Here is a 27,899-nt window from a genome sequence, read left to right as displayed (position 1 = left end):
TGCAGGGTGAGAGACGAACATTTTGTTCTGTTTGTGTTAGTGGCATTGAATGTACGGGGGATTTATTTTAAGAGGTGTTGTACAACACTGTGTTGTGCAGATAGCTCACCACAACTTCCTCTAGTTTAGACAAGTCTGGTTGCACTCACCTCGTTGTGGGAGAAGGGTTAAATACGTTGGGTACTGTAAAAAAAAAAGGGGGGTTTGACAAACCATGTTTAATCTGCACTTGTAGTTGTGACGCATAGCAACGTTTAGCCCACCATAACTGCAGTAGATATTGCTTGCAAGAAGTGAAGAAGACATAAAAATGAAAGAAATTGAGCAAAGTTATAATTTTCAGACTGACAACAGTTGATGGAGGAAACACACAGACAGGTGTCTGTGACCGATGAAGAAAATGTCTGAGATAAGAGTTGATGTCACCACAGCAAGCCATCAACAGCTGCTAACACAAAACATTTCCTGTCAAGCAAACTAACATGAACATTGACAATGTGACAAAACAGTACTTACCTCTGCTTCAAAAGCAGCTCATTAAGTTCACTTAAACACTTTATTTAGGTATGTTTTGAGGTTATGTACATTTTATATGTCACTACATTTATCAAGCTTGCAGCTTGTTAACCAAACAAGCTATAGGATACTTAAACTTCTTAGCTTAACTAAGATGTGTTGATTCAGAGGTAATACTAATAAAAAATTATATATTTAAGAATCCATCCCTATAGGGCTGTTCCATTTTTTGGCCCATACATTTACTCCTAATTGCATGTTCTCTACATTTCTTTCAGATGTTACAATCATACATTCATGTACACATTGAAATGTGTTGCCATGGTTTCAATTGTTTCAGGACAGCATGAAAATCAGCTTGCAGAGACTTGCTTGGGGTACTGTAGGTATTCATCAATACAATGGCAGATTAAGGCACACAAGTAGGATGGCATTGAAATAAAAATGCAGGAAGATCAAATAAATCAGGATAAAGTAAAATAAAAGGTTGCAACATGAAAAGTAAAAGTGTTAAAATCCTGTAGAAATAAAGTTTCTGAAGAAACTTAAAGTCCCCCTCCACTCAAAAATGTGTTCTGCTTATTGTTACTTCGCTTAGATGTTTTTGATGATGTTTTGCTGTGCAGAATGCTGCAGAGTGCAACACTAGAAGACTGTTTTCAAATTCATCTGCTAAAGCTGGAAAGTTTCTCAATGCTCACCTTAAATCTGAGTTTAACAGATGTCTCAGGATTAATCTCCACAAGTATGTTTTTAGCAGGATGGCTCTAAGGATGACAATGTCAATATCTGATTCAAAATTGTACAGTAAAAGCTTCAAATTGATCTTAAGATTTGCAGATAACTACTGAAGGGATGAAAGAGTTAGAGTAATCTGGACCCATTTTCAGTGCAGCTAAAAAACAACTGTATTTTCAACCAACTGTGGTATATTTTACAGTTGTCTGAGTAGAGAGAATTACAGTAAATTAGTCCACATGAGATGTAAGGAAAGCATATGTGAAAGGGATAGACACTCTTCTTTGAAATTTGAGCTGAAAGAAGCAGTTTTGATCCTTCTCCAGGGCCAAGGATACTATTATAAACAACACCAGATTTCGACGCGACTGGGTATAAATTGGAAATAACCTTGGAAATAACCCTAACCCCAATTTTTTTTTTAAACATAAAGTCATCAGTCATAAAAATCAGATCTTGATCTGCAACAATTTCCTCCTAAAAAGTTCAGTTCAATTACTGATCATGTTCTCTGCAGATGAATGTCCAGATGACAGGGGAAAGCTTTTGTTTTGTCTCAACTTCCTGTCAACATAGAAGCAGGAAGAGAATAAAACGGTATTACTTTACTGTGGGACGAGGGGGAGCTCCAGTGGCACGGCTCACAACATTGAGGAAGAACTGAGGGTGTTAGTGGTTTCACTCAATGATGTTGACAAATTGGTTAGATCTAGATCTTTTCACCTCTGCAGCAAAAGGATTTTAGATAAAAAAGATTTCCTGATATTACACCAGAGCTTTAAGCGACTAATATCTTATTTTACCTATATGACATAGAGATGGCACTCTGTGTCTACAAGCTTCAATTCTGTCTAAAATGGAAACACTGGGGCGGCTGAGTTGTCTAAGACACATACCACATAACCACAGTGTCCCTGGTTTGGTTCCGGTGGGCGACTTTTGTTTTATGTCATCCCCCTCTCTGTTTCCCCCCTGCATTTCCTGTCTGCCTCCACTGTCAAAGATCAAATAATGGCAAGAAGCTATAAAATGGAAACAACGACATTAGTAAAGTCAGCTCTGTAAGAACGACATGTAAGATGTCCTTATATGACCACACCATGTCAAGAGTGTGCCCCCACAGATTGAGAGCACAGACAAGTTGAAGGAATAAATTACGTTTAGAAACTCTGATGCCAAGGTATTACTGGAGCAACAAACTTGGATATTAAAAATATCGACAATTTGTCATTTCTAGACAGATTCAGACAGGAGGGGAGAGATTTATGAAAGCAAACAACACACTGAGTTTAATTTGATTGCACCGTAATGTGAGAACATCTTCAGACTGAGACAATGTAACTTTTACTAAACAGCTGCCACAAGTGAGAATTACAGGATGATGGTAAATGCTAAAACATAGTGTAACAGTAGAAAAAGAGGGCAAGAGTCAGTGAACTGGCTCAGTAATTTTGGTCAGAACAATATACAGTATATCTAAAGTTAATCAAGTGAGCTAGTTAAAGGAATAGTTTGGCATTTTGACAAATGTGCTTATTCACTTAGTGAACCGATTAACATTTTATTTATTTTGGGAAATATACTTATTCCCTTTCTTGTCGAGAGTTCGATGAGAAGAGGTGTTGGCAGACGGATTTTGATCCGTTTGGACAGAGTCAAGCTAACTGTTTCTCCCTGCTTCAGGTCTGTATGCAAAGCTAAGCTAATCGGCTGCTGGCTGTAGCTTCATAATTAGCGTACAGACATGAAAGTGATATCCATCTTCTCATCCCACTCTCAGCAAGAAAGCAAATAAGCATATTTTCCAATATATATATATATGTATATATATATATATTTTAATCTATTGCTATATGTTATTTAACTAACATTCAGTAACCAAAAGCTGGTGGTCATACCAGGCCAAGTAAGGCTGTACCAGCAAAACCCCTGAGGGTATGGAATTGAGCAAGGGTACATTTTATTGCTTATAAGTTCAACTTTTCATTTGTAAAAGGAAGAATGTTTTATTTCTTCCTTCAAAAGTTACACAGTCTCACTTTAAAGAAAACATGATGTCATGAGAGGAAAAGTTGCTATTGTCAGGATGCTATTGATTCTTTATCAGTCATTAGCTGTTTGGTTTTTTTGACCCATGATAGTCACATTAAAATGTTTTTCACTACCTAATACAAGTGATCCACAAGCTTAAGAGGATCTTTACCTGTTTCAGTTTGTTTGTTTGACTGGGAGTGCTGAAATTGAAACTGGAACAGAGACTAAAACATTTGCCTATCTACTGCTGAATTTTCCACTGCCTCATTTGCATCCCCAGACTTTGAAACAAACAAGTCACGATGCAGGTCTAAGTACAGTACACACAGACTGCTTTAGTTGCAGTCCATGCAAGTTTGCGTCATCACCAACTTCCTCTTTTTCTGTGGTTAGTTCAGAATGATGTTGTGACGCTACTCACCAACCTCATTTCAGACTTCTGCTGTACATATATAAGTTGACACTGAGCGGATACATCAAACAGACACAGTCGCAGTCGCAGATCTCACAACTCTAAGAGCAGCCCAACACACAGTCACACATGTACAAAGCATTGTTGTCATGCCAAGTCTAATCACATCACCACCAAGGGAGCTGCAGCACCTCAACATGGACACTGACAACAAGAAGAGGGGAAAAGACCGGTAAATATTGTATTATTACTGTGCTTTATCTACTTTTTTGTGTCACTGCTAATCAACCTTTTAGTTTAAGAAGAACATGTCAGTAAAATAAGCCTTGTTGGTTTGTGTTTGTTTGGTTAACCAGGGGAGGAAACCTGAAGTCTCGGCTGCAGCGTAGATCATCGCAAGCCCCTAATACTGAAGGGTAAGTGAAGAAAACCTCTCCACTGGAAACTAAACATCTAAACTGTTGACATACTTGTTGAATATGTGTGAGTGACACTGCACACCTCTTTTGCAGGCTTTGTTTCGAGGAGATGTCCCAGTGGTCACAGTCACTAGACAGACTTCTATCATCCAAATGTAAGTTGATCAATACTAAGTCAAGTTACATAGTCAGTGTTCTTCCTCAACATTGGCTAACTGCTGCTCATTTTTCCTATCTGTTTAGATGGCATGAAGATATTCCAGGCCTTCTTAAAGTCAGAGTTCAGTGATGAAAACATTGAGTTTTGGCTGGTGTGTGAGGACTATAAGAAGATAAAGTCTTCCTTTAGGATGTCCTCCAGGGCCAAAAAGATCTTCAAACGCTACATTCAAGCTGAGGCTGCGAGAGAGGTATTTATAATGCAGACAGATTGACAGTTCTTTTTACAATAACTCTGCTACTATTTTAGTATTTATCGTCCTCATTATTTTTATTTCTCTGTTTCCAGATCAACATTGATCACAAGACCAGAGACCTGATCAGGCGGAACATTAAGGCGCCCACCACAGTGTGTTTCGACGATGCCCAGAGGATCGTGTACGGGCTAATGGAGAGGGACTCTTACCCACGTTTCCTCAGGTCTGACATCTATCAGGCTCTGCTGGACTCCACATCAGAATCGGTGAAGATGTAAGGAAAACAGATACCAGAGACATTGTGTTCATAGGAGCTGGACTATGAAGCTGAGGCAAATGCTGGACTACCTGAGAGAAGCTGTGGTGTGTGTTTGCTTGTCCTGGGACCAGTAGTGGCAATTCTTTAACACCAAAAACATGTCATTTTCAACACATTAATGCCTTCCTGTTGAATTGGAGAAGACATGCTTTGGGGTTGCCCATGGCCACATTTGACTGTGTTACGAGAAGTCAGCTCTGTAGTAAAAACGCTGAAGAGAGTTTGTTCAAAACCAACTGGTTTACTGAAAAAACATGGGTTGAGGCCAGAAATGGCTACAGTTGAATCAACAGCAGCAGACTTCCCAGAGATGCCACAATTATGTAGTGAAAATGCTGGGGACTTTCTGTGAGACATGCCAGGAAGTGTATGTGGTGCAAACAACACCTTCCACCCAAGATGCAAGGGCACGAGCTGGTCTCTACATTTGCACACCATCAGTAGTTTATTGATATCTCACTAAAGCAATAGATAAGTAGATGCTATCCAAATGTGGATTTTTATGCACAGCATTTTGCATTTAGAAGTTTTACATTCTGACATCAGTGCTGTCACACTGAAATAATTGATATGTTACAACTATAATAATCTGTTATAAGCTATATGTTGAAAATGATTTCCACAGTTGTGAAAATGTTGTGAATGTGAATATTAAGATGGATTTGTACATATTTAATAAAAAAGATATCACATTTGCAATGCAATCTGTATAAAACAAATTATTTTAAATGTACAATGCCAAAGTGACTAAAATCTGTTCTTATCAAATAGACAGCCACAAACAAGGTGAGGTTCCCATCAATCTTTAGGTACACATCACCTTAAGAATCCAGAAAGCAATTAGTCACCAAGCGGCAACCTCCATGGCTGAAAAATGAAGCCAACGCAGAAGTGCGAAATACTGGAGTAGGGTGTCTCTGCAGACTGGAGACTTTGAATGGGAGGGGTAACTGTCAATAATTTTTTTATTTGGCCAATCAGAGGCTTACAATCATCTGTCAATCAAAACCTAATTTCACCATTATGCTGCCTGAACCAGTTGTCAATCACTTTTTAATTTGGCTAATCATCATTCTAATAGGAGAAGGGGGAGGTTCGACACAAAGAAACAAACTTAAGCTGTTTCTCAATGTTTAGATTGAAAGTTTTCAGCTCTAGTCAAAGGATTAAGGTATCAACAAACATTTTTAATCAACATTTTAAAATGGAACAGAATATAGTAACTTTCACCACTGCTCATTTTAGAAATCACACGTCACAAGTTTTGTTGGAAAGCTAGACGCGGGTGGCTAATGAGCTACCACAGGCTGTATGCAGTAAAATGCAAGCTAATGTTAGCTAACTTGCTAATCTCTATGGGAAATTACAGTAGTAAGCTAACAGGCTAGAAAAGCAGTGGAAGCCGGAAGTGTTGGAAGGAATCTAATCAAAGAACACGTTTTCTTGAGCAGTGGTAAAAGTTACTATATTCTGTTATGATCAAGGAGTTGAGAAGCAGACAGTGTAAGGTAGCGCTAGCTAGTTGAAAAGTTGTCCGCACAAAACAAATGATGGATGGAGCGTGAGTTGTTTGTGTGCCCCCCTTATAATACTGTGAAGCAGAATTCGCTGAATTAAAAAGTGATTGACAACTGGTTCATATTGGTGAAATTATTTTTTGACTGACAGTGGATTGTAAGCCTCTGATTAGCCCAATAAAAAAATTAATGACAGTTACTCCCTCTCAAAGTCTCTCGTCTGCAGAGATACAAACTTGAAAAACTGCAGTTCCTCAAATTGCCAATTGAGGCTGGCTCTAAAAGCGAGTCAATCCCCCAACTTTACAGCAGAAATAAACATGTTTACAGCCTGGTAAAAAAATCGTTTTTTGTCTCTATAGCTAATTTTCTCCTTAATTTACCCAACTGTACGGAGAATGAATTTTTATATAATTTACCCATTTAAATAATATTAAGGCTTAAAGGTGTGCATATTTAAGGACATGGTCGCTTTGAGTGACAGGTGGGTGCCCTCTCAGGTGGCTAGCCGCTAAGTTGTTCAGCAACCAGGCTTTATTCGGCCCGCAGCTCCACCTCATTGCCCATTTTTAGATTAGCCGGAGTCAGGCACTGCCAAGATGGCTACTGCCGGAGCCGTCGGGAGCTGCCCACATTGAGCTCATGGATGTATTATTAGAACTGGATACCACTCTCATGTCTGTACAGTCAATATGAAGCTACAGCCAGCAGCCAGTTAGCTTTGGTTAGCACAAAGACTGGGCAGCTAGCATGGCTCTGTCCAAAGGATCAAAAAATTCACCTAGCTGCACCTCTAAAACTCACTTAATATCTCATTTGTTTTGTTTTCTAGCTGTTTCCCCAAGGTTCCAGTCTTTGTGCTAAACTAAACTAACCGGCTGCTGCCCATACCATATTTAATGTATTTGACAGTGTAGTATCAGTCTTCCAACTCTCAGCGAATAAGCGGATTTTCCAAAGCATACAGTTTTCCCCCTTTTTCCTCTTAAACAGCCTTAAGGTTGGAAAAACCATCTTACTTTACATTAACTGACACTATCACATGTAGCCTACTTCATGTTTTGTATCAGCTTGTCTCTGCTCCTTATTGAAGCTACAGTATAAGGTGTTTATACTGAGTGAAACACTCAAACCAAAGACAAATTGGAACAACTTGTACATCATTTTATGCACATTTCTCCAAAATTCGGCCTTGCATATTTGGCATCTTTGGGAACTATGAGGTTACCACTAGAATTTAAAATACAGTTCTGTGTCTGGCTGCATAGCATGAGGTTGTGAGTGAGGTTTAAAGGGTTAAAAACTAGGACCACAGTGAAGGCTATACTAATAAGACAGGTTATCACATAATGTTCCCACCTACGCAGCATCTGTTCTTACATCAGCCTTCATGTGTTACTGGCCATTCATGCTTTTGAATGTGTTTCAAGCACTTCGCACTATTCTATGATTAATTTAGTCCTTATTTTACCATTCAGTCTTTCATTTATCACTATAGCAATCAGGCATCACCCTCATACATTGTTCATAATGGAGCAGAAAGTTTTAAAACAGAAACTGCATTTAAATCACAAAAAAGCACCAAAAAGGAAGTTTCTCTGTGGGAACCCATCAAGTTATCACTCTGCGCTCTACCACATCCTCTTCTAATCTCACTCATGCATCCTTGCATTTGCGCAAGCGCACAGAGGCAGATGCACTTACACAAATGCCTCTGAAACTCTTTTGTGCTTTTAGAGGGCAATAGACATCAAATTGTCAGCACAAGGCACCACAATAATTTTGTCTTTTTGCCAAAAGAGCTTTCAGCAGTATGAGAACATTGTTTTTATACTCAGAAGCAGCTGAGGTGTTAAACTGACATGGATGGACCATTGTTTCATCATTTCCTTATTTGCACTGCTCTTTTTATTAGTAACAAGATGATCGTGTGATAGATTAGTCATTTGACGAAAAGAAGCTACATAAATCATCAAAAAATTAGGTCATATCAGGCAGGATGATCGAGTTGTCACGCAATGCATGACAAGTATCTTTGAGGATATCTTTCCCCATCTATTTAGTCTTTGAGACTGAATTCACATGTGAAAGCCATAGGTTTAGCTGCCATGTGTGTCATCTCCTTGGAACCACTGTTTACTGGAGGTCACTCAACTAGTTCAACAATGAAGGCTTTGTTTCCGGTCTATTTCAGGTGAAAAATGTTCCAATATAGAAATTTTCTGCCAGATAAAAATTTATTTCAGTCAAACAGGGTTAAAAAAATCAGTGGTATGACCAATTTTATCACAATAAGATTTAATACAGAATACATTTATCATTCAAGTTACCACTTAATTACAAAATGTATTTGAAGGAACAAACAAAAATTGGTGCCACAAAGGGTTTGATATAGCAAGGCAGAACACAGTAAAGTGAGGCTAAAGGCCAAAACACATCGGCGTCGAATGGCGCGTGTCAAAACAGCCACTTTGAGTTAAATGCTAACATCATCATGCTAAGATGCTCACAATGACAATGCTAACATGCTGATGCTAAGCAGGTAATCGTAGAAAAGGTTTCAGTCATAGTCATCAGAATCAAGACGTTTCAGCTCCCATCCGGATTACTGGGCCATCATGGAAACAATTAGGTCAGTTTCAGGTGAAACTAGCTAATCAACAGATACTCAGGTAGACTCCTTCCTGAGGGCAGGGCTTATGTAACTCAGAGTAGCTTAAATTTCTAGTTCCCGTCCCATTTTTTCACAACTGAGAATGACTTCCAGATGGGAGCCGAAATGTCTTGATTCTGAAAACAGTGTCCAGATGACTACGACTGAAACCTTTTCTACGATAGAACACTCCTGGACGAATGAGGGACTACACCGTCTTATTAAGCAGGTAATGTTTACCATGTTTGCCATCTTAGTTTACCATGTAGCATGCTAACATTTGCTAATCAGCACTAAACACAAAGTACAGCTGAGGCTGATGGGAATGTCGTTAGTTTTGCAGGTATTTGGTCATAAACCAAAGTATTGGACAAATGAAAATTTGACCTGATGGTGGTGCTAGATGAAAAGTTAAGGGATCACCAAAGTTATTACAATTCATCCTGCGGGAAACATGAATGTCATCCAAATTTCATGACAACCCATACAATAGCTGTCAAGATATTTCACCAATAGCCAAAAATGTCAACCTGCTGGTGGTGCTGGAAGAGGTCACAGTATCACTAAAGTTGGTTGGATTCATCTTCTGGGGACAATCAATGTCCATGAAATTTCATGGCAATCTATCCAGTAGTTCTTGAGATATTTCAGTCTGGACCAAATGTGGACGGTCCGACCAACATTGCCATGCCTAGAGCCACGCTGCTAGCATGCTAAAAAGCAGAAGTGTTTTTTCAGTGTTTTTATTTTCTGTTTAAACTGAAAGCAGAGTAGACTACATACAATATACTTTAGTGCGTTAAGTAAGCCTACCAGAGTTCAGTAGTTTAACCTCTTATGTGAACACAGGTTTAACAACATTTTTTTGACCACATAGTAAAATTCAATATCAGAGTTGGAAGACAGGGAAACAACCTGGAAACACAAAGAGTTTCCAGTCCACCTGACCTGCTGGTCTTCAGACTGTGAGAGAAAGCTAGGGCACACAGAGAAAACCCACTTGATCATGCTTGTTAACATTCATTTTGCCCTGATAGCTTTTGCTATGGAACAACTTGCCCGAAGAAATTAGATTGTCTGAGTCAGTGTCTTCATTTAAGTCTCGTCTCAAAACACATTTTTATCTGAAAGCATATCCTGATTTTACCTGAACTGGCTGTTTATTTTATTGCTTTTGTGTATTTTATTTCTTTATATCTCATCATTCACTGTGGTATTTTATTCCTTTTGTTGTGAAGCACTTTGTACTTTGTTTTGATAAGTGCTCCATAAATAAAGTTTTATTATCATTATTATTATTATTATTTTAACATGTTAAACTCAACAATACGTCCACCTGTTAACCACCGAGCCACCACACTGCCCTGATGTAAATTGCAAAAAGTTGTAAAACTTTTTTCAACCTTGGTTTTAGCTGCCAAGGTATTATGTAAAACTAATATGTGATCAAAAGTATACCCCAGTGACCACAAGGCTAAAAGCCTATCATGCAAATCTAGGCTCTATATTTATATCTACAGTGCATTATATAGAGGTTATATAACTTCTTAATTTAGAACAACACAGTTTTATATGCTGCAAAATTTTACTGAATTATTCATGAGAGTCACGCAGACTACAAAAGCTTAAGATGATGATTGCGATGATCAAACATGATGCTGACCCACTCTGAGTTTTATTCAGGTTTGTTGCATAGTCTGGTCCCCGTGGCCTAAATAAGTGCGATTACACTGGTTTTATGTAGGTAATGGTGTAACGCTCATGTGAAAGCAGACCTAGATATTCTGTTTTGTTTCTCTGCTCTGCCTGTGTTTACACTACTTCCTCACCAATGACCTTAATAATGAATCATGTGTGCTACAAAAACGTTCATATTAACTCACATGGTTCCATTCTTTTTTTCTTTTTTCTTTTTTTGAGTCAAAGTGGGTGAGATAATTTAATATGTTTAACATTGTGGTAACTTTAAAAGTATACCTGTATATATAATTTACAGTATAGGCCTCAACAGTGAGGTTATGAGTTGCTGATTGGATAGGACAGGAGATTTTACTGACTTGTTCTAGCTGCCACTGTTGTAACTAGCTGTAACTTTATTATGACTCTAATAACTAAACAAGACTGTGTGTATGGTGACATAGGTGTACTCAAAGCACATGGGGTTAGCAACTGAAGTCTGCACCACTTAACTCCATTTAGTTGATTACTTTATCTCGCATTCAAAGTACAAGTTATGAAAACTTTACAGCTCACTTTTGGATGTATATGAAGCCGCAAGTTTTCCCTCTCACGGCTACTTCCTGTTCCACACAGCCCAGTCTGGTCCTGCAAACCACATACTAATTCATGTGCATCAAGTCCTTGTTTCAGTGGGATGTTCAAGTTCAGACTCGTCTATACCGGTTTTTGTTTGATTTGTGTGGTCTTTGTACGTCTCATTCACGGTGATGTCCGGTTCAGCAGTTTCATGTTTACATTCCATGTGAAGCACACAGTAATTCACTGATTGTGTTTTATTTTTAACTGTGAGAGTCTATTAAAAGAACAATCCTAAACTGGTTAAATGTGTTCTAACAAAGAGACAGGTGAGCTTGAATATCTTAGCCAAAAAAAAAGAGGAAGTAATTGTCACTTTCAGATTCTTATGCAGAGCTAACTATCATTACCAGTTGTTTTTAACAGTTAACGCAGCAGTTTTTCAGTTTTCTGAGCTTATGACCATAACACTTTCAGCCATGCTAGTGGCATGGCTGTAGGGATGGCTATGTTAGTCTTTCGGGCTGTTGGTTTGCAACTTTGGTCGAGACTGAAATACCTCGCTACTACGAAATGGTTTACCATGAAATTTTGTACAAACATTCATAGTTCCCAGTCATGTGTCCTAATGACTTTGGTGATTCCCTCATTTTTCATCTAGTGCCACCAGCAGATTGACATTACACAACATGTTTTTGAGTGAAATGTCTTGACAACTTTTGGATGGATTGCTATGAAACATTCATGTCACCCTCAGGATGAATTTGACTTTTTCTCTTGCACCATCATCAGGTCAAATTATGTCAAAATACAGTCCCACAGAGCTGCTGGTTGTATACTCTTGTCTTGTTATACTCAAGTGATAGTTACAATAATTACTTCCCAAAGGAATCAAAGAAATCGCAATATATATGTCTGTTGCCCCCCTCTCCATCCCCATTCCCATCTCCTCCCCCACCCTTGCCTCCCTCAACAAAAAAAAACATTTTACCTGATACATAAAATAAATAACTATGTAAATTAAATATGGGGGGAAGAAAAGAAACATCTGGATTTGGCTCAGAGCAATCTGCACATTTGCGCCCCTTACATCTTCTTTCCTCTCTATATTTATATTACTGTGAAATCTTCATTATAAGATCTCAATGTGCACCTCTAATTCTCAATGTATGACGTATGTTTTTCTGGTCTTATTCCATCTAAATTCAAATAAATTAACTGAATTCCTAATGGTACGAGTTATCGTCTCCATTTTGTAAACTTCATTAATAATCTCCTTCCACTTTTTGTTTGTGATGCGGTCAGCCAATTTTTGGTTATCTGCTTAAGTGCTGCTGCTCTTAAAATTCTAAAGAGGTACTTATCAGATTGGTGAGAAAGTAACTGAAGGGTTTTATCCAGTATTAATTGCTCTGGCACCAAAGAGAGTGTGCATTGAAATATAATATCCATAATTTATCTTATTTGGTCCCCTGTTACTGACTAACAATACTAACAACAGCTAAATCTAAGTTAAGGTTTACTGTAATTCAAGCAATGCTGCAATATTAAAAACAGGCAATAATTTCAACTACATAAATGAACAAACAAAAGACTCCAGTTATATTGTATGCAAACATACTGTACCTGTAATATGTGTAAAAAATTACAGAATGGGCCTTTAAATCATGAGACTGTAACAAATACCAATTTGAATTCACCCCAAGTTTCTAGTGCTGATATTGAATTCTTCCTTCCAGAAAACAACTTTCACTATATTGCAACTTCTCATGTTCAACTGGCAATAATATCACTTTCAAAAACACAGTTTCAAATACATAAACACACTTTACTTATCCTAACAAATTAATATTGATTCTATAAGAGGCATATCACTTCTTTAGCTAAATTGACTGCAATGAAGACCCCTTTAAAATGCTGTAAATTGCATGTAACGTGAAATTTAAATTCATTTAAAGAAAAAAGTGGGAAAATGCCAAAATATGAAGAACAGCAATGACAGTGGAGGGGAGATAATCTGCAAACTGTGAATGAAAGACACACAGAAGGAACGGCATAGAAAAAGCAAAACTGCTAAAAGAAACTTGTGACCGACCTGTGACTAAGAATAGCACAGACTTGGCTGGGTGAGCTAAATAACATAGAAGACTGGATGACTTTCAACAGCCTATGCCTTTAACTGTGGAGAATGTGATGGGGGTTGAGATAAACAGCCAAGTTTTGTTCTATAATTAAACATTAAGGAAGAGCAAAAGGTTTGACCGCACTTTGAGTATTCATGTGGATCCTTCTAATTACGTAACAATCAGGCTGTGCGTCAACAGAGGTTAAAAATAGCCAGACGTAAGGGGTGGGGAGTGCTGAGACCTGTAGTTCAGGGAGAAACGTGGTGTCTTGACCCACAGTCGAATTCCACTCTGGCTTTGACCATCATCAGTAAGAAGAGGGAGTCAGGATCCAGTGTTGAAGCTGTGAGGTTGGAAATCTAACTGAAATCTAATTCTCCAGCGGCACTTTGCTGAGAGATACCATCAAATTAGAATTCATAGAGGAGGTAGTGTAATTCATATTCAACAATGAGTGGGCTCTCTAAGACATGGACACAGGACACAAACAGAATGTAAGTACAGTATGTCTCATTTGCAATGTAATGAGCCTTATTAAGACAGTTAGACTTTCTTAATATTCCTACTGTTATCCTCTCCTGTAGACATAAGGCATGGAAATCCAGAATACATAACTTAATCCAGAGTCCATTACCCTGGAGGAAAATTAACAGGTGTTTTTTTTTTATTTAATCATACTGCATATTAATATTGTACTTTAATGCTTTCTTTAAAATGTGAATAAATCCAAAAAACTTCCTTGTCCTCCGTCTGCAGACAGGAAACAAATGAAACAAGCCTACTGGGAGAATCTCTTGAGACACTCCTTTCCCAGAAACGTAATTTTCACCTGCTTTCAAGCAATACAAAACTAATATCATGGTTGGTTACTGTTTTCTTTATAATGAAGTTATGTTCTCTTGTGTAAAAGGTGGACAAAAAGCATTTCGGAACTTTCTGAAATCAAAGTTCTGTGAGGAAAATCTGGACTTCTGGCTCGCCTGTCAAGAGTTCAAAACCTTTGACAGTCCAGAGGCGCTAACACGGGCGGCAGCAAGTATTTATGAAGAGTTCGTCAGGGCTGAATCTCCCAAACAGGTAAAAACAAACTCCATGAGATGGCCGAATGATAAGCTCAAATAAGATGATAAGCTTAGAATAAGAAAAACATAATTTAGTTTGCACATGAATAGACAATGTGTTTATTGCAAAAGTGACAGCAAGTTCCCTTTTTTTGAAAAAAGGGTTCAAGTCGTTGAAGTCCTAAAAATACACTGACCTGTATCATTTACTGTACATCAACAACAGCAACCAGCGTTTTAAATAGTTACTTTCCGACTGTGGTAATGATGCAGATGGCTGCAAATATTGCACATTATGTGCTGCACAATACCTGTCTAAATTGAAACAGCATGTTTAGCTGTATTGCTTAACATATCTTTGCAGGTAAACTTAGATTTCCACACAAAAGAGATCATCAGCCAGAGTCTCCAGCAACCAGGTACATCATGTTTTGTTGTGGCACAGAAGAAAATCTACAGCCTGATGGAGAACGACTTCTTCCCACGCTTCATTCAATCTGAGCAATAGCAAGTCCTATTTGATGCAGCTTGTAAGCAGAGAGGCCTTGGGAAGCACCGAAAGGCCTTGAAGATAAAGAGCACTGGAGATTTAATACAGCATGATTCAAACCAATCATTCTGCAGAGTGACCTCTGTCTCTTGCACAAGGACTGACATCATGCATGTTGATGGTGTAAAGTGTTGCACAGACACAGGCTCAGGAACTGCTGTTGATAGACACTGTGCAGAGATTTCCCCTTCCCTAAAAAATGTCACCTCAACAATGTAACGTCTGACAGGACTGAAAGCTGTGCCAGTGCAATGGACATAACATTCTGCAGGCGGTGCCATCTGGTGCACAGTGAACACTGGGCATCACCAAAAGTAAAGCTGTGGTTTTTAATCCTGTCGTGTTTCTGGCTGAGACAGCCAATGCCTTGAATGTAAATAAATTGTAAACCTCAATATTTATGGTTCTATACAAGTGAAAGGCACGTGATTGCAGGACTTCTGTGTATTTTGGGAGTTTGCACTTAAACACTATTGATTTTGCCATGTATGCATCATGAAGCTTAGTAATGCTATGGACTTTATTTTGTGGTAAATTCATACAAATTGTTTAACTGTTGCAAAAACTCATAAACTAATCAAAAAGACTATGTGTGTCTTCATGGGTGTCATAAAAATGCATCATGTATCCTTACAGATGATGTGCTACTGCCACCCAGTGGCAACTGAAAAATATGCTTTTACTGACCTCAATGTTTGTAGAAAAATAGGCTATAAAGGTTGTGTGCAATAACGAGAAAATAAAACCTTTTGTGACAATGATAGGTGATAATGATGTTAACTATTACCTGTGTTGTTTTATTTGTGTAACCCGAAACAGAAGCAGCTAAATGGAATTCAGCCATCAATCATTTTATTATTTACACCTGTGCGTTTCCTACTGTGACATGTCAGAATGTCCTCTGTGGAAAAGGCCTAATGGTGGACACAGCCTGGCTTCATCAGAACTACTATAGAAAATGAAAATTACATTTACAGGATGGCTACCGAAGTCATAGGTTCTTTCTTCTGTGCCTGCTTCCATGTTCTGCAGCCTGTCTGTAGCAGTTCTCATATGATTATGGAAATAGTGGTCAAAGCATCACGAGGAGAAGGAGCAGCTAAAAAGGGAAGAAGCGATGAGATGAAGAATGTAGGAGTGCATGGAGGGGCGTACAAATATTGGAATGGAAAGATGTAGCAGGGGAGAGATGATATATCTGGGCCAAATGTATAAACTGCTTGTGACCACCAGATGATCCGGGTGTCAGGGGGAGTTTTGGAATGAATATTTCACTTAGAAACTTTTTTTTTTTTTTTTAAATAAAAGTATTGTGCCGGGTTGAGATGCACTGTACAATTACTACTCTGCATGGGACTCAGCTTATGAGTGAACTGAGTGGTCAAAAGCAAAATCAATGTTTAATGACCTACTACTGTAAGCCAAAAGTAAAGAGAAATCAAGTAAGTAAGTAAGTAACTTTATTTATATAGTACCTTTCAAGAGCAGAACATCACAAAGTGGTTGCCACAGTGTCCACAGGTCTCTCACAGGACAGAGTTCCAAAGTTTAGGAGCCACAACCTCAAAAGCACGGTCCCCTTTAGTTTTAAGTCTGGATCGAGGAACAACCAACAAACCCTTATCAGAGGACTTTAGAGACCTGCTGGTAATATAGAGCTGCAGTAAATATCTAATGTAGGCAGGTGTTTGACCATGCAGAGACCTATAAATGATCACAATAACCTTGAATTGCATTCTGAATTTGATGGGAAGCCAGAGAAGAGAAATCAAAATCGGTGTGACATGAGACCTTTTACTAGGCAAACAGAATCGGACCATGGACTGAACCTTGGGGCACACCACAAAACAGAATTTCAGATGAAGAGGCATAGTTGCCAGAAGCAACAGAGAAACTCCTATCAGCGAGGTAAGAGGAGGACCACTGCAGGGCTGACCCAGGGATACCCACCCACTGCCTAAGTCTGTCGATTGGGATCCTGTTGTCCACAGTGTCAAAAGCTGCAGAGATCCAACAGTGCCAAAACAGAACACTCTGCTGTATCACCATGCATTACTGGTAAAATCTGACAGTAGACAAATCATAGTGTGTGTGTGTGTATGTCTGAAAGAAAGAAAAAAGAAAGAAAGAGAGAGAGAGAGACTTACAGATGGGCCCAAGACAGTGGAGACAAATTCATCATGGTCTTGAACTCACCTGATCTGATGAATGACATCAATATTTAACCAAAATCAATATGCCCCTACCAGAGATGGTGTAAAAAAGGCCATTGATGATATCAATATGATATTTCAGAAAGAAGCTATTAAAGCTAACCTTATAAAACAAAAACGGAAGCCTGTTAAAAAGCAAAATGATTTGATAAAGAATGCAAGACCATCAGAAAAGACCTGAGAAAAATAGCAAATGAAAAACATCGCCAACCAAATAACCCAGCCTTATGCACTAAATACAATGACATTTAAAACAAATATAAACGTGCAATAAGGAACAAAAAACTAAATTGTACCCACATGAAACTTGAAGATATTGAAATCGCCATTAATCAAAATTAATTGTGGGATATGTGGAACAACTTCAACACAAAGCAACAACAAGCACCACCCATCCAAAATGGTGACATCTGGAGAGCACATTTTGAAAATATGTACAAAGATATACCAATAAATCTAATTAATTCAGATCAATGTATTATAAAACAAAAATTCCAAACATTAGAAGAAACAATTAAAGACAACCAAAACCCTCTTGATTTGTGACCACACAGACAAAGTCTCTCCAGCCAAGAAAAGCTTGTGGTCCAGACAGCATTAAAAAAGAAATGCTCAAATGCAGCACCCCAGAGATGCAGTGTTGAAGTTGTTCAATATCGTATTACAGTCAGGACGTTTTCCTGACATCTAGTGCGAAGGACTCATTTCCCCCATTCACAAGAGTGGGGACAAATCAGACCCTAGTAACTACTGTGGCATCTGTGTCAGCAGTTGTCTAGGTAAACTATTCTGTAGTATTCTAAATAAAATAATACTACATTTCCTTGAAGAGCACTCCATCTTGAGTAAAAATCTAATTGGCTTTCTCCTAAAACACCGCACCACTGACCATGTGTATACCCTTCACACACTAATCAACAAACATCAACACCAAAACAAAAAATGGAAAGATATTCACTTGTTTTATTGACTTCAAGAAAGCTTTCGACTTGCATGAAGGGCTCTATTACAGACTTCTACATTGTGGTATGGGGGGCAAAATGTATGATCTGGTTAAATCAATGTATTTGGAAAATAGGTCCGATAGTCGAACCTCGGATTCAGGAGGAGCAGAGTGGTTTTCGTCCCGGTCGTGGAACACTGGACCAGCTCTATACTCTCCATCGGGTGCTCGAGGGTTCATGGGAGTTTGCCCAACCAGTCCACATGTGTTTTGTGGATCTGGAGAAGGCATTCGACCGTGTGCCCCGGGGCGCTTTGTGGGGAGTGCTCTGGGAGTATGGGGTCTGGGGCCCTTTGCTAAGGGCTGTCCGGTCCCTCTATAACCGGAGCAGGAGCTGTGTTCGCATTGCCGGCAGTAAGTCAGACCTGTTCCCGGTGCATGTTGGACTCCGCCAGGGCTGCCCTTTGTCACCGGTTCTGTTCATAATTTATATGGACAGAATTTCTAGGCGCAGTCAGGGGCCGGAGGGTGTCCGGTTTGGGAACCACAGGATCTCATCTCTGCTGTTTGCAGATGATGTCGTTCTGATGGCTTCTTCAAACCAGGACCTGCAGCATGCACTGGGACGGTTTGCAGCCGAGTGTGAAGCAGCTGGGATGAGAATCAGCTCTTCCAAATCTGAGGCCATGGTTCTTGACCGGAAAAAGGTGGTTTGCTCTCTTCGCGTGGGTGGGGAGTCCTTGCCCCAAGTGGAGGAGTTTAAGTATCTCGGGGTCTTGTTCACGAGTGAGGGACGGATGGAGCGTGAGATTGACAGGCGGATCGGTGCAGCGCCTGCAGTGATGCGGGCGCTGTATCGGACCGTTGTGGTAAAGAAGGAGCTGAGTCGAAAGACAAAGCTCTCGATTTACCGGTCAATCTACGCTCCTGCCCTCACCTATGGTCATGAGCTTTGGGTAGTGACCGAAAGGACAAGATCGCGGATACAAGCGGCCGAAATGGGCTTCCTCCGCCGAGTGGCTGGGCGCTCCCTTAGAGATAGGGTGAGGAGCTCAGTCACACGGGGAGCTCGAGTAGAGCCGCTGCTCCTCCACGTCGAGAGGAGCCAGCTGAGGTGGCTAGGGCATCTGATCCGGATGCCTCCTGGACGCCTCCTCGGGAGGTGTTCTGGGCATGTCCCACCGGGGCGGCCCGGGAAGACCCAGGACACGCTGGAGGGACTATGTCTCTCGGCTGGCCTGGGAACGCCTCGGGATCCCCGGAGGAGCTGGAGGAAGTGTCTGGGGCGAAGGAAGTCTGGGAGTCCCTGCTTAGACTGCTGCCCCCGCGACCCGGCCCCGGATAAGCGGAAGAAGATGGATGGAAAATAGGTGTACTGTTAAAATTGGAGACAAACAAACTGAATTCCTCACCCAGAGAAGAGGTGTTCGTCAGGGCTGCAACTTAAGCCCGACTTTATTTCATGTGTATACAAATGAACTTGCTGTACAGTTAGTTGGATCAGTGTGCTGCTCCGGGCCTCTCGCTCCTAGATAGAGAGGTGAAGTCTGTGTTTTACATTGATGACCTTGTTCTACTGTCTCCTACTGAACAAGGACGACAGCAACAGCTGGACATAGTAGAAAAGTACTGTCAGAACTGAGCCCTGGCAGTAAGTATGAAGAAAACTAATGTCATGAATTTTCAAAAATGCCCTACATGTCAGGAGAACAAATACCACTTTACCATTAATAATCATATCATTGAACATAGTATGAGTTATACCTACCTTGGTATAACCATAACAGCATTAGAGAGTTTCAACAAGTGAATGCATCAAACGAAAAAGAGCCCTAAATGCCATTAAGAGAAAACCTTATATTTTTCAAGTTCCAATTAAAATTTCGCTTAAAATATTTGGTAGTGTCATCCAGCCCATTGTCATCATATCTTTACCCGTTGGGACAAACATCCAACAGAATCGTTCCATGCAGAATTAATTTACACGCACACAGGAAAACACCAACAAATGCATGAAGAGCAGAATTAGACAGATACCCACTGATAATTAACATTCAAAAGAGAGCGCTCACATTTTTTAATCACCTTAAATCCAGCCCCCGTAGACAACCTCTATTCCAAAGCCCTCCAAAACCAAGAGCTGAGCCCAGAAAATGTATAACAAAATTATAACACAATGTAAAGAAACCTATTTGGAACACTGGAAAGAAGAAACTAAAAGCCAAAGTAGATCAGAAAGTTATCTGGCCCCAAAAATAGATTATGAACTGGCAGAATATCTCTCAGCTGTCAGAGATAGAAAGCAGAGACAGATCCTAACCAACTACAGGCTCAGTGATCACAAACTGGCAATCGAAAACGGAAGACACAAAATATCATGGCAACCAAAAGAAATCAGAATATGTGGTCACTGTTCGACAGTGAGGCTGAGACAGAGATGCACTTCCTCCTACAATGTAAAACATTCAGTAAAATAAGAAACATTTACTTGAACAAGTTCAGCTCTGTAATCTCAGATTTCAAAGAGCTAAATGACCTCTCAAAATTCAAAATAAACTCATAGGAGAAGCAGACAGAGCAGATCTTGCTGACCAATAGGTATCAACATGCCCCAACCTGAGGGACAGTGAATGACCTAAGCACACATTCATACAGAAAAAAATGTAGCATGTTATGTGGTTTTCACTTATTTGCTTTTTTAACTGCAAGTCTGCAATTTTAATTATCATTATCCTATCTTTCTTGTCTGTATATATTTTAATAGCATTTTTAGTTTGTTTAGGTTCATGTTTATTTTATTTCACACATAGTTAGGCAATTTTAAAAACTGTTTTCCATGCCAACAAAGCCATACTCAATTGAATTTTGAGAGAGGTAAAGAGAGAGATATGTGGTAGCATCATGGAAGTGTGTGTCATGGTCTCTGTATCCCAGCATCCATCGCGGCCCCGCCCCTGGTTATCTCACTGACGGTCAGAGGGGAGGCCTCTTTGCATCGAGCTACATCAAAAACTTAAGCGCTGTGCACATATATTGTGGTAAGTTCATGTCTATAGTATGTAATTGTTGACCGAAATATTTTGGTTTGCAGTAAAGCCAACTCAACTCAACTCTTATTTAAGGTTAGCGTTTCGAGGTAGCCAGCTGCCCATCCCAGGCGAGCTGCATCAAACCGCCTAGCCCAGCTTTCCGGTGTCCGGCTAGGAAAAGGCTCAGATGTGGGACTTAATAGTTTGTGGTTGGAGGAGACCGGATGGCAAAGATTATTATGCAGTTGCAGCTGAGAAACGTTAGGAGTAGGTTGGACATGTCTTGCTACATAACTAGCTAGATAACTATGTACCATGAATATAACATTGAAATCGGCTAAGCCAGTTGGCTAACGTTAGAATTGCCCAGACTGCTCTCCTTTGCTAGCTTAACTAAGTTAGCAAACCTGAACTGGTAACGTTAACGTTAGCTTACCTAAGGTTGACTAGCTAGTTAACAGCATTATGTGTGCTTAGGTTTTCTACCATCCTCTATTAGCAGTTCAGTGTGGCTTTTATCTCATGTGTATCATCATGTCCTGTAATCGGCTTTAAGTTATTTCTGTCAGTGCACTGAGGCAATGAGTAAGAAATGTCGCTAGCGAAGTCAACATTATCTTGTGTTCATGGAGCCTCTCTGGATGGCTAATGATCTCGACAGCAGTTTACCGGAGCTCAATCTTTCGTTAGGGCTTTGCGAAGTTGCATGATTTGCAATGTTTCGTGCTGCGTAATCCCATCCCACACCAGCATCATGAATCAGAAAATGAACTCATAATGGAATAGTTCCAATAAATCTGAGCTGTGATTGGTACATTTAGTCCACTGATTATTTTGATCACTGTCAGTTTGATCTGATGTGTGGCAGAGTTAAAAGGGCTCTTTCATTAAGTGTCAACCAGTCACTGTGGTATGAATATAAAAGTTAGTAAAATATAAAAGTTAGTAAAATTCCCTTTCACTATTTTCTGTTTCAGGCCTTCTATAGTGTTACAATGGAGCCATCGGGAAGTACTACGATGAGCAACCACACACTGAACTCAACAGGTGGTGGTTGCTCATGGGAGGTCAGCGACAAGGCCAGACTGTGCCGCTTCCTCTGCTATGGCTCGGAGGGAGACCTATACACTTCCAGAGAGGAGGGTCATGTCAGCATGGAGAGCGCCGGAGCGCTGCTCTCCCTGCTGCAAGAGGGTCGAGGTGCTGAGGTGGTGGAGGAGGTAAAAAGGTTTACTCAGGATGGGCAAGCTGTCAGACTCGGCCCCTCCTTTTTTGCCCTGGCTTTGTGTTCCCAGCACTCGGAGCTGAAGACCAGACAGGCAGCGTTCAAAGCCCTGAAGGAAGTTTGTCGGGACCCTGCCCACCTGTTTTCTTTCATCCAGAACAAGAAGGAATTGAAAGAGGGTATGAAGTGTGGGATTTGGGGGCGTGCCCTGAGAAAAGCAGTGTCTGACTGGTACAATGAGCAAGATGCTATGAGTCTGGCTGCCGCTGTGACCAAATGTAAACAGAGAGAGGGATGGTCACATCAGGATCTGCTCAGGCTCTCCCACACCAAACCAGCTAATGAAGGTGAGTTTACACAGACCCACATTATACACAGCTATTTACAGGGGATGTGCAATAATATCATTACAATATCCCTGCCTTGCAGTAAATAACTTGTGAAGGTCATAAGACAATTTCTTTACATTTTTTTGGGAAACAGACTCTAACAGAAAAGAAACAGTGGTGACGTAGACACTCACCAACACTGACTGAAAGACACTTAGCACTACTAGCTAAAAATAGCCATCAAGTGAAAATAATTACTGTTTAAAAAAAATTAACAAAAGCATGATCTTTGCCAGCTTCTTATTTACTGCATTGCTACTGTGTTTAGATTAATTAATTTATTTTTACTGTTGTATTTGGCCTGTCCCTGTACATGTGTAAACCTGTCCTGACTAACAATCTGTAAGATGTACGTTTTAATCCTACATCTTGACTTAGATGAGAAAAGACCACTTAAGTAAGACTGTAAAGGTCATACCTTTTGTGTTTTCAGCAATTGCCTTGATCAGCAAATATGTAACAAAAGGATGGAAAGAAGTCCAGATTGCTTACTCAGACAAAGAGAACTCAGAAGAGGTTGTCAAAGTGCTTTCGTATCTTGAAGTGGTGGAGAAGGTCAAGCACAGTTGTGATGAAACAGAGGTCATCAATTTAATAGAGGAACACAAACTGGAGAGGGAACAGCTGCTGACAGACCACCTGAAGTCCAAACAGGTTAGCGTTTTGTGTTTGCTTTTTATTTATTTTTTATTTTTTTCATTGTTGTCATGAGATTTAAACTGGAGGATTATTTTCAGAGCTTCCTTAGTCATCATCAAAACGACGTTATAGACCAATGATACTGTGTAATGGCAGTGAATTGTAATTAGCAGTCTTTTCCACAGGTTAAGGATTTATTTGTTGGAGTGGCGTGGTTCATGCTGGTGGGAAGCTCTTGACTTCCAATACTTTCAGCTGCAAAACAGCATTGCATTGTCAGGGTATTTGTCATTTGGAAATAATTTTTTCTAATCAGTACAAATGAGAAAGGAATATGTGGTTGTTTTTTTCTGGAGGTATGGAGAGCTTTGTTGAAGGAAATGCCTCTCCAATCATTGCTAAGGATCTTGGGTAAGATGACGTCAAACAAAATTCTTGAACCAGGAAGTTCAGAAACGCAAGCTGTTTGTGACAGAATCCAGAGCGAGACGGCACTAAAGACGGTAGGACCCATAGATCTTGCTAATTAATGTGCAGTTGAATGAAACATGAGTCGGTGATCAAGTATTTAATGTCTGTCTTGAAATCACCAGGCAAAGATCCACCCTTTCAGCATACTCTTGGCTTCTGAAAACTATAAAAGAGGCCAAGGCTATCAGGGTAAAACAAAATGGGAACCAGACAGCAGCATCCTCAAAGCAATGGACTCTGCCTTTTACAAGAGTTTTATGGTAGGTTCTTTTTATTTTCACAGCTTCTCACAGACCATCAAAGAAACCAATAGCAATAGCCAACACTTAACCTCTCATACTGTCGCAATTCTGTCCTCAGAATGTGGAGCCTGTGGGTAAACGCTTCGTAGTGGCAGTAGATGTGAGCACATCACTGAGCAGCATTGTCCCAGGGACGTCAATTAGCACTGCTGTTGCTGCTGCAGCTATTACCATGGTAAGATAATACTAGAGGTAGATAGCTACACAATGTGTGGGTAATTGTTGCTTCAGTTGGAACAGCTGCGTCTGTAAGCAGGGCTAGGGCCGCCCCATCTTTGGAGGAAGCCTGGGTCAAGGAATTGGGTCTGTTGATACATACTGTGGATTCCTGCGAAATTCCTTCCGCAGTGCGATTATCTTAGTCCACACAGGCCCTCCAGGAGTTGTTAGCTGAGAGATGTGCCATCAGTGTGTGTGTGTGTAGTGATGTCATGCTTTTCTTTTGACCTTTGTGCCTGCCGCAGATTTTCGCAAGGTCAGAGGCAGACACACATGTCCTGGCCTACTCTGAAGGAGCTTTGGTTCCATGCTCGGTCTCTGCTGACATGACTCTCGCACAAGCAACAGTTGAACTGGTTAAGGTAAGGCATCATAAAAGGCATCATAGAATAAGAAATGAATTGCAGTTACTGATGAGTATACTGTAGGAATAAGGGAATTTTACAACCATCTGTGACTGCACAGTATCTGTTGCAAATTGTCTAACAAATGCAGATTGGTCCAGTAGTAAACTAGGCTACTGTCACATTGACTTCACTGAACATAACTTGCTCTTGAACTCTGTTTCTCTTTCCACCATACCGTGTGTTTCAGATCCCGGGTGGGAGCACAGACTGCACCCTTCCCATCAAATGGGCCACAGAGAATGGGAAAGCTGTAGATGTGTTCATCATTCTGACCAACAACCCGTTGTGGACGTTTACTGCCAGCCCAGTGGAGTCTCTAAAGAACCATAGACAAGTACATTTATTCATTCATGTCTGCATGCGGAGGGGATTTAATTGAATAATGTCGTTTGTGATAAAGATTGTTTTAGAAAATAGGCTCACACAAACATCAGATAGAATTAATTTGCACTTTGATGGGCACAGACTTAATCAGGCAAATGGGATGAGGTTCCTTTTTCACATGACTATTAAAGCTGATCCCTTAGCTCTCAATTTCCAGAATGACATGGCATCTGACCAGTACACAGTTTATGTCATAAATTTGTGTTATTCATGTTATGTTGGATAGACACTTGTAATAGGGTTGAGCGATAGGACACAATCAATTTTCTGTAATTACATGACAGTTACTGAAAATATTTATAGTTCTAAAAACTGTAACTGGGATTTCTGTCTACCAAAAGAGTCACAACACTGCCATCTGCTCACTTTAAAATTTTCTCTTTATCACATTAAGGACATTTTGAGCCCAAATTCACTTTTCATCAGTAAAAGAACAATTAAGGGCCTTTTTAAAAAGTAAATATGAGCATACATACACATGCTTTTTGCAAAAACAATTAACGAAAATAACAAAAATATTTTTTGGTATGTGTATTTTCTCAACAGAAATCAGGAGCCAGTTCCAAGTTGGTGATGTGTGGGCTGACTTCCATTGGACACGCCATCGCAGACACAGAAGACAGGGGTTTACTGAGCATCTGTGGCTTTGACCTGGGAGCTTTGAGCGTCATTCGTAACCTAGCCCAGGATCTGATCTGATAAAGTATTGGGGCTGTCTCTGAATCATGTCATTAGAGTTCAAAAACAAGGCACAAAGTGGACCAACGTGGCTCACTTAGCATGTAGAGTGTCCTAAAACAGCAGTAATCCAAAAGATGCTGACATTTACAATTCCAATCTCTCTTTTTATATTATGTTGCTTACAAGTAAATTGACAAAGTGTCCAGCGGGCTGGACAAGTGATAAGACATGATGTCATTGCATATCATGCTGTCAAGAGTTTAAGTGCGAACAGCACATGGCGGGCTGTTTAGTGCTTTGATGGTTCTTGGTGAGACACTAACCCATACAACGATAAATTCCACTAATTCATAGCAAGATGTTGGCAGATTAAATAGGAGGAACAGTGTAAGAGTCAGAATGTTAGAGGTGTAGTGCAACTGTAGGTTTATTTTAAGGGGATTTACTGTAGTTTCTAGTATGTATCTATGGTATGAGTTTAGCAGGTTTGATGTGACAGTAGAGGCATTTTAAATTTGAAAGCCTGTCCCTCTGTTTTATGTTGCATTATTGTAAATTATTAACAGATATACTGTAAATGAGAGGGATTGAAACAAAGCACCAAAAGTCACTGCAATGTATTCTGATGACTTTTCAAGTTCTTTGATATTTGGTTGGAAGAAATATTTTTTAAATAATATTAATATCTAGAATTCCATTTACACAACTCTTTCCTTTAGCCTAGCTACAATCTTTAGTTGTTGTATTAACATTTGTTTTCCCGTAAGCCAATTTTATTTTAAAACTGAGGTGTCTGTTCTGCTCATGTCGAATTTATTCTATAAAAGAATACCCTTGGTGCTCTTTAATGTGGTGATACATTTTGGGGGGAATATTTGGGATTTTTCTTTGTGAAACAATAATGCCAATGTTTGGCGCTGTAAGTCAGTTTACTGTAAGTTGGAAAGATGGACTTGTTCTCATATTTTAGTCTGAATTCTATGCATTACAATTTGGATTTTACTGTATTATTATGTTCAGGAAGGACAAATCATAGTTATTTAATAACTGTTTACCAAGACTGAATCTGCTAGCACAGAAATGTTTCTGTATTTTTGATGTAAGAATGTTCGTTATGCAAAAACTAACATAATTGCTACCTTCCTGGAATAAAATTAATTGAATGTACTTTTGTAAAACATGTAACAGTAGAGATTTAAAGTACAGTGCTTTTATATTTCTTCAAACAGAATAAATACACACTGCTTACAGTGTTTTAGCGTTAGGGGCCAATGCATTTTGGGGAAATGCAAGAAAATGACTACAGTGGTGCTTACTGTTTTAGTCAAGAGCAATTGCTGTAATTACTGACAGCATTCACTAAACTTCTTAGTCATCATTCATCCTGGTGTAATTCACTTTTTATGAAGAAAAATAAATTCCTGACCATGTTACTGTGAAGGATTTTTGTCCAAAATGCTGTCATTTTCAATTCTAGGCAATGTCCGCTGTCTTTTTGGCTGAAGGTCAAAATACTATAAAGCTAATATATTTGTGTAATATGATCATTGATACAATGTTTGTAGTTGAACGTCTGACACGAAAGATAGTTATTATGAGGTATGGTAGTTCACAAGTGTTTTACCACCATGATTAACTTCTATTCCATCATATTGTCTGTTGTATCCATTTTGCTTAACATACAAGTACTTGACTGTAGTGGCGATGTAAACCCCTAATAAACACTTTGCTGCTCTTCAAATATTGTTGTGTTTTTTGCTATTTCTGACTTCCTGGAAGTTAACATTACTTTCTTGTGGGTATATCACTAACTGTGACCAAAGTGTCCATCCTGTGGCAGTGTCCTTGAGCAAGGCACTGCGACTCTTCCAGTACTGTGTCTGCCAATGCTGACAAACAAACTGGAAGAAGCTGGAATTCCGTTTATCAACGGATTTAATTCGATCTGGCAAACATGGGGAACAATGTGTCTACTGCCAT

The 27,899-nt window shown here is 39.7% G+C and overlaps 3 protein-coding genes across 4 annotated transcripts; all 3 read left to right on the top strand.

The window, feature by feature from the left end:
• The first annotated feature begins 3,651 nt into the window (after positions 1 to 3,651).
• On the top strand, positions 3,652 to 5,558 carry LOC122887080 (regulator of G-protein signaling 21-like). The gene is made up of 5 exons (XM_044219938.1): positions 3,652 to 3,932; positions 4,057 to 4,116; positions 4,213 to 4,274; positions 4,363 to 4,529; positions 4,628 to 5,558. The coding sequence occupies exons 1-5, from the start codon at positions 3,850 to 3,852 to the stop codon at positions 4,811 to 4,813; spliced, it is 558 nt and encodes a 185-aa protein (XP_044075873.1). The 5' UTR covers positions 3,652 to 3,849; the 3' UTR covers positions 4,814 to 5,558.
• A 7,779-nt stretch (positions 5,559 to 13,337) lies between these two features.
• On the top strand, positions 13,338 to 15,603 carry LOC122886589 (regulator of G-protein signaling 2-like). Its single transcript, XM_044218967.1, has 5 exons — positions 13,338 to 13,900; positions 13,991 to 14,059; positions 14,163 to 14,224; positions 14,317 to 14,483; positions 14,832 to 15,603. The coding sequence occupies exons 1-5, from the start codon at positions 13,857 to 13,859 to the stop codon at positions 14,973 to 14,975; spliced, it is 486 nt and encodes a 161-aa protein (XP_044074902.1). The 5' UTR covers positions 13,338 to 13,856; the 3' UTR covers positions 14,976 to 15,603.
• Positions 15,604 to 21,055: 5,452 nt separating this feature from the next.
• On the top strand, positions 21,056 to 27,660 carry ro60 (Ro60, Y RNA binding protein). 2 transcript variants are annotated; one of them, XM_044218535.1, is made up of 9 exons: positions 21,056 to 21,211; positions 22,180 to 22,774; positions 23,250 to 23,470; positions 23,812 to 23,958; positions 24,049 to 24,186; positions 24,287 to 24,403; positions 24,693 to 24,809; positions 25,042 to 25,188; positions 25,785 to 27,660. In XM_044218535.1, the coding sequence occupies exons 2-9, from the start codon at positions 22,198 to 22,200 to the stop codon at positions 25,935 to 25,937; spliced, it is 1,617 nt and encodes a 538-aa protein (XP_044074470.1). In that variant the 5' UTR covers positions 21,056 to 21,211; positions 22,180 to 22,197; the 3' UTR covers positions 25,938 to 27,660. The 2 variants fall into 2 exon arrangements, with proteins under 2 accessions (XP_044074470.1, XP_044074471.1); XM_044218536.1 differs by lacking the exon at positions 21,056 to 21,211 and adding an exon at positions 21,310 to 21,469.
• The last annotated feature ends 239 nt before the right edge of the window (positions 27,661 to 27,899 follow it).

The sequence above is a fragment of the Siniperca chuatsi genome, linkage group LG13 (assembly GCF_020085105.1).
Source record: "Siniperca chuatsi isolate FFG_IHB_CAS linkage group LG13, ASM2008510v1, whole genome shotgun sequence".
Lineage (NCBI taxonomy): Eukaryota > Metazoa > Chordata > Actinopteri > Centrarchiformes > Sinipercidae > Siniperca > Siniperca chuatsi.
This window is presented reverse-complemented; position numbering and strand designations above follow the sequence as displayed.